Here is a 10,874-nt window from a genome sequence, read left to right on the forward strand (position 1 = left end):
TGCCTTCTGTGAAGGGGCGACAGTCGTGTAAGCAGTACTGTACCAGCTTCTCTTATAGTTATGTTGTTCTCGAGCAGCTTCCCGATCACTAAACCCCGCAAACGCGTGCCGAAATTTCAAAAGGTGTCTGCCAACCTGGAAAGCCTTGAACTCCCGGGGAATTTCGGATCATCTGGGAAAGTCAGGGAATCATTCAAAAAGTGGGCTAAATAAGGGAAGACGACTAGTGAAAGCGGCATGGCGGTTGCTCGTCGGCACGGCCATGCTGCATGACATTGCCGAAATGTCATCCTTCGACTCAAAAACTCAAGGAATTTGATCAAAATAGTCAGGGAAAAACTTGGAAAAGTCGGGGAATTTGAAATCAGTAGTTTGTTAGACACAATGTTCGATTTTCTTGGCACTCCACGCGTTTTTACACACGAAAGGCACACGCCCGTGTATCACACGGCAGCCAGGCCAAGCGGCTGCCAGCCACTTATGCAAGGTCGATAAGACGCAAGCGTGGAACGGTTTCGGACTGCTGTAAATACACCAGCGGGAGCGTCCGGCCGCAGTCCGACTGCCCACGCTAGGACACCCGACACAGACTCCGCGTCCTGGGTACGTCTGACGTATCTTTAGATTTTGCATCCTAGGTACGTCAGACCTATCTTTAGACACAGCGCCTGATAATAGTAGTGAATAGGGTCACGTTCAGTGCGCAAGTCACTTTATTACACTCGGTGAGCGGAATTCCATTCCTTTGCGCAGGTAGTTCCCGAGCTAGGCATGCACTTGAAGACTATGTTTCACTCTTCCATAAAGCAAGCTTTGCGGGACCCCTCCGCCCTTGTGCACCCATTCGCAGGTCGTGTCGCCTTTCCTCACGTAACTCCCGCAGGTTCAGTGAGTTGCCGAGCCACTGCAGCCCCGGCGTCGCTCGGTACATACAAGAGGCGGCTCACGTCGGTCGTCCAGCAGCACACCGGAGGGACGCAAAGCTAGCAGCCTCCTTGGTGCACGCAAGACGAGGCTGAGCAGAGCTCCAAGCTCTTCTGACGCACATGTGCACTCCAATGAGACCGGTGTCGCACCCCGATTCCTAGAGATGTGGTCGCACTGGCAGTCTTGTTGGTCCTTGGGGGCCGTCGAGGAGTGCCAGAAAGCAAAATTCCATCCTTCTTGCGCAGGTAGTTCCCCAGCTAGTCACTTCCTTGACGACGTCGCACCCTCTCTGGAAGCAAGCTTCGGGATGCTCTTGTGCACCCATTTGCAGGTCGTGTCGCCTTTGCTCACGTAACTCCCGCAGGTCCAGCGAGTTGCCGAGCCGCTGTAGCCCCGGCGTCGCTGGTCGTGCATCCTGGTCCTGGTCGTGCATCAACCACCGCTGCCCATTTCCGCAGAGTGCTTGGGTGTGGTAGCTTGACGTGCTTTCGCAGAAAGCTGTATGCCTTTGCCAAGTAAAAATGGAGCGTGAGGGCAAACTTGCGCACATCCTCTGTACATGCGTTTTTGTTGCGCCTGACTCTTTTTAAGACGAGGTTGCGCATTGTGTTGGTGAATGCATTGTCAAGTATGTCAACTGCTGGCTTAGGAAGTCGTGTCCTCAGTTCACGGAGCAGCGTGTTCAGCTTCCTAATCCTGGCCGTCTTCCGATTGATCTTCTTCTTTGCCTGTTTCAACAGTTTCCTCGCCTTCTGCAGCTTGTGCCTACTCGTGGCCAGGACCCTGTGCAGTCGTGGTGACACAGCTGCGTACGAGTGGTCACCGAAGGAAGTGTTGCGTCGCATGAACACGGCTTCAGGGGAGTCTCTGACGTCGTAGCCTGAGAGGGGGAAGTAACCAGCTTTATACTGCTTCCAGAACCAGCAGCAGCTTGGACCTCTCCTGGGGTTGGCTGATCAGTCGTCGATCCAGGCTGCCTCTCTGGAGGGTGAGACCTGTCAGCAGAACAACGAGCGGTGACATTCGAGACTGCCTGTATTCCACAAGACTGTGTGCCAGGGCGTGCATTCTTGGCAGGTTATACTGTGCAGTGTGATATGTGACCACACCTTTTATGCGTTGGCCAGAAATGGCACTGACCCACAAAAAGGGGGTGCTGGGAGTTCTGGCTTATGAATAGGGTTCCATGTTTTGGATGTTTTTTAATTTGTGAGTATTACCTGGCTCAGTGAGCGAAAAAAGAGCCGTGATCAAAGGGTGCAGCCAAAAGCCGTAACCAAAAGTCGTGTCCAAATGCCGTGACCAATGCGACGCAATCCAAGGGAAAAGAAAATAAAAGAAAAACAAACAGCTGTGCTCACGTTATAATTTTCATCACGTGACTTAATTATTAATCACGTGATCGAACAAAAAATAAACCTAGAAATAAATTATCCCCTGCCCGGTTTCGAACCTAGGCTCTCATGATTGCAAAACTAGTGTGCTATTCGTTGCTTCAACCTTGCTCATTGACGTCAATATAACTCGGCCAAAGGTAATGCTCACGCATTCTCACATCATGAAAGAAAGCTGAGGTGCTCTCGTAGTTTTATTTATTTTTTTTCTTTTTAAATGGGGGTGATTTTTTGGTGCTTATTTGTTCTCTCGAATTTTGAGTTTTTCGGTGTCTATTTTTGATATCGACTAAAACTCGGAGTGTCACGGTACTTATGTGGTAAAAGCAAATGCATATCTGTGGCGTTTCTAGGAGACACAACATGATATGCACTATTCATTGCTAAATGGAGCACATAAAAACAACTTCCAAAGAAAAAGAGCAGCCTCGCAGACAGTTCAGTGCGGTCGGTGTTGTGGTTCAACAAAAGTACAGACGTTTATCAAGGTTCTCTGCCGTGGAAAGTGCAATTTCTCTTCAAAGCAAGCTCAATTCGAGTTCTTTCGGTTTTTGCAGATTTCAAGAAAAATTGTTTGGAGGTCATATTTTTATGTATATCAGTATATACTGAAAACACGTAACCCACTTATGATTGAATGATTGTAAAAAGCATACAGCATGCCATGGAATTATTATAATGGTGGTGGTTGAATGTGTTGCAAAGAACCTGAATGTTTTACTCGAAACTATCAACTTCATCCCAAAGATGCCACTTTTCTAGTGATTCGTTGACCACCACTTTCAGATACAAGAGACACACCTTTGCAAATTGTGCAACTAGTCGCCCGAAGTACCTGAAGACTGGAGCTGGTTACTTCCCCCTCTCAGGCTACGACGTCAGAGACTCCCCTGAAGCCGTGTTCATGCGACGCAACACTTCCTTCGGTGACCACTCGTACGCAGCTGTGTCACCACGACTGCACAGGGTCCTTCCTGGCCACGAGTAGGCACAAGCTGCAGAAGGCGAGGAAACTGTTGAAACAGGCAAAGAAGAAGATCAATCGGAAGACGGCCAGGATTAGGAAGCTGAACACGCTGCTCCGTGAACTGAGGACACGACTTCCTAAGCCAGCAGTTGACATACTTGACAATGCATTCACCAACACAATGCGCAACCTCGTCTTAAAAAGAGTCAGGCGCAACAAAAACGCATGTACAGAGGATGTGCGCAAGTTTGCCCTCACGCTCCATTTTTACTTGGCAAAGGCATACAGCTTTCTGCGAAAGCACGTCAAGCTAACACACCCAAGCACTCTGCGGAAATGGGCAGCGGTGGTTGATGCACGACCAGGACCAGGATGCACGACCAGCGACGCCGGGGCTACAGCGGCTCGGCAACTCGCTGGACCTGCGGGAGTTACGTGAGCAAAGGCGACACGACCTGCAAATGGGTGCACAAGAGCATCCCGAAGCTTGCTTCCAGAGAGGGTGCGACGTCGTCAAGGAAGTGACTAGCTGGGGAACTACTTGCGCAAGAAGGATGGAATTTTGCTTTCTGGCACTCCTCGACGGCCCCCAAGGACCAACAAGACTGCCAGTGCGACCACATCTCTAGGAATCAGGGTGCGACACCGGTCTCATTGGAGTGCACATGTGCGTCAGAAGAGCTTGGAGCTCTGCTCAGCCTCGTCTTGCGTGCACCAAGGAGGCTGCTAGCTTTGCGTCCCTCCGGTGTGCTGCTGGACGACCGACGTGAGCCGCCTCTTGTATGTACCGATTGACGCCGGGGCTGCAGTGGCTCGGCAACTCATTGAACCTGCGGGAGTTACGTGAGGAAAGGCGACACGACCTGCGAATGGGTGCACAAGGGCGGAGGGGTCCCGCAAAGCTTGCTTTATGGAAGAGTGAAACATAGTCTTCAAGTGCATGCCTAGCTCGGGAACTACCTGCGCAAAGGAATGGAATTCCGCTCACCGAGTGTAATAAAGTGACTTGCGCATTGAACGTGACCCTATTCACTACTATTATCAGGCGCTGTGTCTAAAGATAGGTCTGACGTACCTAGGATGCAAAATCTAAAGATACGTCAGACGTACCCAGGACGCGGAGTCTGTGTCGGGTGTCCTAGCGTGGGCAGTCGGACTGCGGCCGGACGCTCCCGCTGGTGTATTTACAGCAGTCCGAAACCGTTCCACGCTTGCGTCTTATCGACCTTGCATAAGTGGCTGGCAGCCGCTTGGCCTGGCTGCCGTGTGATACACGGGCGTGTGCCTTTCGTGTGTAAAAACGCGTGGAGTGCCAAGAAAATCGAACATTGTGTCTAACAAACTACTGATTTCAAATTCCCCGACTTTTCCAAGTTTTTCCCTGACTATTTTGATCAAATTCCTTGAGTTTTTGAGTCGAAGGATGACATTTCGGCAATGTCATTCAGCATGGCCGTGCCGACGAGCAACCGCCATGCCGCTTTCACTAGTCGTCTTCCCTTATTTAGCCCACTTTTTGAATGATTCCCTGACTTTCCCAGATGATCCGAAATTCCCCGGGAGTTCAAGGCTTTCCAGGTTGGCAGACACCTTTTGAAATTTCGGCACGCGTTTGCGGGGTTTAGTGATCGGGAAGCTGCTCGAGAACAACATAACTATAAGAGAAGCTGGTACAGTACTGCTTACACGACTGTCACCCCTTCACAGAAGGCACCCGGCAGGCGGCCGGGAGCCGCCGTCCGCCCGGAGTGACCGCCGTCGGTCTTTTTCACGTCACTACGGATCACACAGTGAAGTGGTCCGTAGTTAGCTCAGCACCGAGCAGTTCGGAGATTTCAACACTTCTCTCGCTGCTTCAAATGCGAATCTTGACGGTCGAGCTAAGAAAATTGCCCGGGCACGTCCGCCGTACCGTTAGAACTCCGCGTTCTGATTACGTCCTACATACCTTTAGACTCCGCGCTCCGGATCGGTTCGACGTATCCTTCGACTCGGCGATTATGGAGGAGCTCCCGTGGTTAACGATTGCGGATATTTTAATTAAGCTCGAACGACCGAGCGATGTCCGAGGTAGTGATCCGAACCCGTACGAGAAGCACGGGACCGAATCTGGCTTACTCTGAATTAAATAAAAAAGAAAAGCTTCATTCCCTCGTACTTCACGTTATTCCTACGCGGGAGAGCACACAAATCCCAGAAAAACCGAATTCCGCACACGAAATCCACACACTCCGATCAACGCCCACAACGCTTCCGACACGCACTGGGCGCTGCCATCTTATCGTTGACGCCAGAGATTTGGTCTGGTTACGTCATAGATTTGGCCTGGTCACGTGTCTAGTGGTCAAAATTGTACAACATGGCGGCGGCCAATCGAGGGTCACTTTTGCCTGATGAACGGTATACTAGTTTATCACTCTAAGGCCCTCTACCTCGTTGGCCAGTATTAAAAAAAAAAACAAAAAAACAGCGGCTTCGGGACAGGGTTGGGCAGAAATACTCAAAAATGTATTTGGAAATACAAATACTGGGATACATTAAAATAGTAGCTAAAATACTGATACTAAGATACATCTGTAAAAATGTATCGCGATACGTATCGGAAATACATCTTAAAAAGAGGCAAAAAGTATTTGGAAATACAAATACAGGAATACATTTTAGGGAGAGCAGAAATACAAATACAGGAATACTGATAGCGGAATACATTTTCCAAATTTTTTTAGACGCCAACTGAGATGAGGCTTGAAGTTTGAAGTGGATGTTTTCGATCCCGAAATTACTTTCCTGTAGGCTTGGCACTTTGCCTTGAAGATAATTGTTTCGGACGACAAGGAATCTTCCATGGGCTCAAAAAAAGCGTCCCATCAAGGGCTGACCGCGGTCCCTTCCATGATATCCTGTCTGTCTGACGAGGGAACCCTGTCAACATTGATCACATGATGTCACGGTGGAATGAAATAATATTCTTTATCTGTAGGTGTGGCCTTGAACATACAACTTTACCACGCTGCTGTATGAAAAGACAATACGTACTTTCGTTGTAGGTTACCTAGCTAAAGATCGTGCATACAGTGTCATTTGGAATTTTCGAGAATAGTGGACCACCTGAAGCATCTTCGAATACATGTCTTATCTTCTGTTACGATTGAAAAAACGATACGGTAGCATCCCTGTTCTGAAGGTCCTTACTACCGACCCTCCGCCACTGACGCGCGGATTGCAGTCCCCAAGTTTTGCCTAGCATTATCCAAACAGAAACCTCGTGGATTGCGAGCTGATATTGCCGGCACAGGTGCGAGCCCTCCGAGCAACAGTGGCCTCGAGACGAGTCGCGGGAGTACGTAGTCTGGGATGGCACAGCGAGGCCACTTCTGGCCTCCTGGGTTTCGGGTCACCAGAGCAGCGGGTCACGTTCACGTTCGCTGATGACGTACCCTTGAGCCGTGCAATGTTACGGGCGCAGCCGCAGATGAATTCGAATATGTGTTGAACTTCACAGCGTGAGTGAGCCTTCCTACTATTTCAAGTCAACCACCGCCAGGCTCGTGCTGCAACGGAATGTGACTCAGCTGTGCCGGCTTGGTGTATTCTGTACGCTAAGGCGAGAGAGACGGTTAGCAGCGGGCATTCGATGCCAGCAAACAATGACTCAAGAAATCCCTATCTAAGGATTTGCGGCAGAAGATGCTCTGACTCCACTCCTGGCACGCCACCTGGTTCGAGTCCCCGCCTACGCAACACTTCTCAGAAGAGAGAAGAGGACGCATAGAAAAATAGTTTGCAGAATCAAAAGGAACCTTGGTCAGCATAGTAACAATGCCCCAGCACCTCCTTGACTCTGATGCCCTCAGAAGTAAAAAAAAAATGCGTTCGGACTTGCTTTTTTTTTTTTTTTTCGGGGGGGGGGGGGGGGGGGGAGTATTTCTCAAGAAATGTAACGAAATACATTTCATCCGGATTGTATCGCGATACAATGAAACATTCCAAATGTATTTCGATACAGGAATACAGATACTAGTGAAAAAAATGTATCGCGATACAGAAATACAGATACGAAATGTATTTCTGAAATACTATCGCGATACATTTGTATCGCGATACTGCCCAACCCTGCTTCGGGAGTCCCGAGAGCCGAGCGAGGCGGGGAGGAAAGAGAGAGGGGTACCGGAGAACCGGAGCAGAAACGCCCAAACCGAAACCGAAACTAACTTGACCGGAAACGAAATCAGATTATGCCTAATACCGCCCGCTAGGAGCGCTACCTGTCACTGATCTATCTGGGCCGCTGGGGCCTATGGCAGTGTCCGCTCTTTACCTTGTGTATATTACTCTATGCCCGCGCGCCGTGATTGGGAAGCCAGTTGTCATCTGGTATTTTTCGTAATTCGCGGGCGTTTTTTGAAGGCTAGGAAAAAAGAGCTTGCAAAGTGCACCTCGTTGAAGACAGTTTAATTGGGTGTTTCTTAATCCGCTCTACAACTTTCCAATTCACACCTCGTCCTTTAAACTAAGATTTCAAAAGTTAGCTTGTTAGTCTTAATTAAATAACTAGGCGCACTGAAACAATTTCGTGCAGTTTCGCAAGAGACTTGCTAACAGCGTACAGTTGGTTTCACTCCCGCAGAACGCCCCGGTTTTTTTTTAAAGTTTGGTGCAAGTTATCTGGGACACCCCGCATATATGTACTAATAGTGTACATTTAGTGCACTAAAAGCATACATGTGGTGTACTAAATGTACACTTATATTAGGCTAGATGTACACTCGAGGTGCACTTATGGTATACTACATATGTACTTGAGGTGTACTAAAGGTATACTATTTTGTTTCATAAAAGTGAAACTGGTACGATTTCAATACATACCCTAAGTTCACTATTAGTATACATTCAGTATACTGATTTTAAACGACTTTTCACTAAGGGTGAGCTAATCTCACAACGTTGCCATAATGTCCCGACACTCTAAGTCCCGCTAGCTCAGAAATGTTCCTGCTAAATTTAGCGGGCCTCGACGTACACGAAATGCACATGGGATCCGCCGCGAAACCTCGCCAACAACGTCTATCGCCGTAAAAATCTCTTGTGACGTAGCGCTTAATCACTTTCTTCATAAACTGGTAAAACATTAAAGAAAACAAGAGACATTGCGTGCCACTTCGGCGGTATCCGCTTCACCTCTGCATTTCGCTATACTGTATAAGTATTTCTCCCTATCACTACGCGTACATGCCATGTCGACATACAATCAGATTTTTAGGAAATCATATTTGCGCCTCTAGTTTCCCACTAGTTTTTTTCCGGTTGAGGTAAGGTGGCTAGTCATGCCGAGGAGGTTCTAAAGGCCGGTTCTCACATGCAGCAAAGCGCTCATGTAGCGCTGCTCGCGTGTCGTTAGCTACTGATCGTTTGCCATGAGCAACAGTTTTGACGGTGCGATACAAAGCTTGTGAACGCTCCCGTCAGCACGCGCTTAGCGCGAGGTCAGCGCTATGCTTGTAGAGCTCCGCTGCATGTGTAAACAGGACTTAAAGGTTTTAGTTCCGATCGTGTCATCGAGGATTGTGTTGTTGCATGCATGCTTAGACAGCGGGGAGGTAGTCAGCGCCAATGGGCGTCTGGTGTCTCCGGTGTAGATGAAAACTTTAGCCAGTGCAGTACCAATGCTATAGGCTCCTTGCACTGACGTCACATCGCATACTTTTGAACACCATGTAAGAGAAGGAGAGAGAAGCTGCTTTTGTAAAAAATTTGAGTGACAGGTTAATCTTCTATAATCTTCTGGGAGGAGAATAGCGACGCCTGTGCAAATCCGGGAGGCACAAAAGAGGGTCCTGATAAGAGGGGAGCTCCTTCTTCCCCTTGTCTCTGGAGGGCATAGGAAGTGACGTCACGTGCAAGCCACGTATAGGCTTCTGGCACTGACGTCACATCGCACACTTTTGAACACCAAGTAAGAGGAGGAGAGGGAAGCTGCTTTTGTAAGAATTTTGAGTGACGGGTTAATCTTCTATAATCTTCTGGGGGGAGAATAGCGACTCCTGTACAAATCCGGGAGGCACAAAGGAGGATCCTGATAAGAGGGGAGCTCCTTCTTCCCCTCTTCTTTGGAGGGCAACGGAAATGACGTCCTGTGCAAGGAGCCTATAGCCTGAGGTCTTTATATAGCATGCATCACACAGTAGTTATTACACTACGGCATGCCAGTGCGATGCCCGACCGGATCTAAACGGGCAGAAGTGGGGAATGAACGTATACTCTATCAGAAATCGAAAATGTCATAGCCAAATGTTGCAACAAAATACTAAATTTTTAATTTACTTCGCCATCCCCTTTCCTCCCAAGTGGAGAGTAGAGAGGAAGAAAGCCATGCCCTTCCAACACCGCCAAGACGAAACATGACCCTAGCATCCCTTCATTGACGTCTCGTGCTCTGCAGAGAAGCACCCAAAACAAAAAACGCCACCCTTGTTGTTGTTTTTTATTGCTGTTTTTGCAGGTTTGTCATTGTCTATAATTATGTTAGTCAAATCGCTTCTTCTTAGTGTCGGTTAGTCGCTCTCTTTTTTGGCATTCCTTACCGGACCTAGCTCATCCGAAATTAACTAATATAATTCTAGGAAATTAAATCAAATCGCTATTTATGCTCTTCCGATGGTGGGCTTTCTAGTGAGGTTCCATCTCGATTTTCAACGACGCCGGTATTATTTATATACTGAACATAGAATGTAGTGCGCGAGTCGGTTTGACAAAGGGCAAGAGAGTAATTACCCGGTACTGAATCCAGTAGTTAGCCGCGTAGCTGTCGACGTCTTGCGTAGTGTCCCAACTCACAATGGCTGATGTCTCTCTCACGTCTGTGATGCTGGGCCGTGTTTTCAGCAGGGTATAGTCTTCAAACAAGGATTGGGAGAAAAAATATTAGTCAAATGGTATGGTGCTTTGTTTGCCTTTTCGTTACAGTTACCTTGCATGTGGATGTCGTGCCGCTGGATACTACACTCTCAACAAAAGGGTAGTCGTAGGGCACTACATTTGGGGTAGTCAGAGGCCGTCACAGATATCGTGATAACTGCGTCATGCGTGACAATCCTAGTGAAAAATCTTATCTGTACGAGAAATTTCTTGGTTCAATAAACGCATAGGATCAAATAAAATCATTTAAGAACATATAAAAACCATACGAGTATATAAGGATTTATAAGAAACTGATAAAAAGTTTCTTATAACTTTTTACATAACCTTATATCGTTCTTATAAGGCTCTTATAAGGCTCTTATATGCTCGTATATGATCTTATCTGTTCATTGGAGAGAAAATTTGCTGATACATATAAGATTTTTCCGGCTTACTAAATTGCCTGATCTTCAACATCTTAAATTTTCTAGGCTCACTAATGGCTGCGATTTCCGACAGTGCGAGGTGTCAGTGGCACGGCTGAGGTGTCAAATACCTATATGTGCCAAATACCTATATCCCCTGAACCTATATGCTAACAAAATACGTCATTGTAACTCTTCCTTAACTTTCTTTTTGGGCAATAGACCCTTTGCAAAAGTCAGAGTCACCTTATGGCAGTCCCAAAA

The 10,874-nt window shown here is 47.8% G+C and overlaps 1 protein-coding gene across 1 annotated transcript in view; it reads right to left on the bottom strand.

Moving 5' to 3' along the window:
• Positions 1–10,262, bottom strand: part of LOC8029573 (phosphatidylinositol phosphatase PTPRQ) — a 128,459-nt gene extending 118,197 nt beyond the window's left edge. The window contains exons 1-2 of the mRNA XM_040217032.3: positions 10,256–10,262; positions 10,060–10,181 (exon numbers count right to left, since the gene is read on the bottom strand). Of these exons, the coding sequence (XP_040072966.1) occupies positions 10,060–10,181; positions 10,256–10,262 (129 nt within the window). The remainder of the gene's footprint in view (positions 1–10,059; positions 10,182–10,255) is intronic.
• Between the last annotated feature and the right edge of the window lie 612 nt (positions 10,263–10,874).

This window comes from Ixodes scapularis, unplaced genomic scaffold, assembly GCF_016920785.2.
Source record: "Ixodes scapularis isolate PalLabHiFi unplaced genomic scaffold, ASM1692078v2 PGA_scaffold9__187_contigs__length_104089568, whole genome shotgun sequence".
In the NCBI taxonomy this organism is placed as follows: domain Eukaryota; kingdom Metazoa; phylum Arthropoda; class Arachnida; order Ixodida; family Ixodidae; genus Ixodes; species Ixodes scapularis.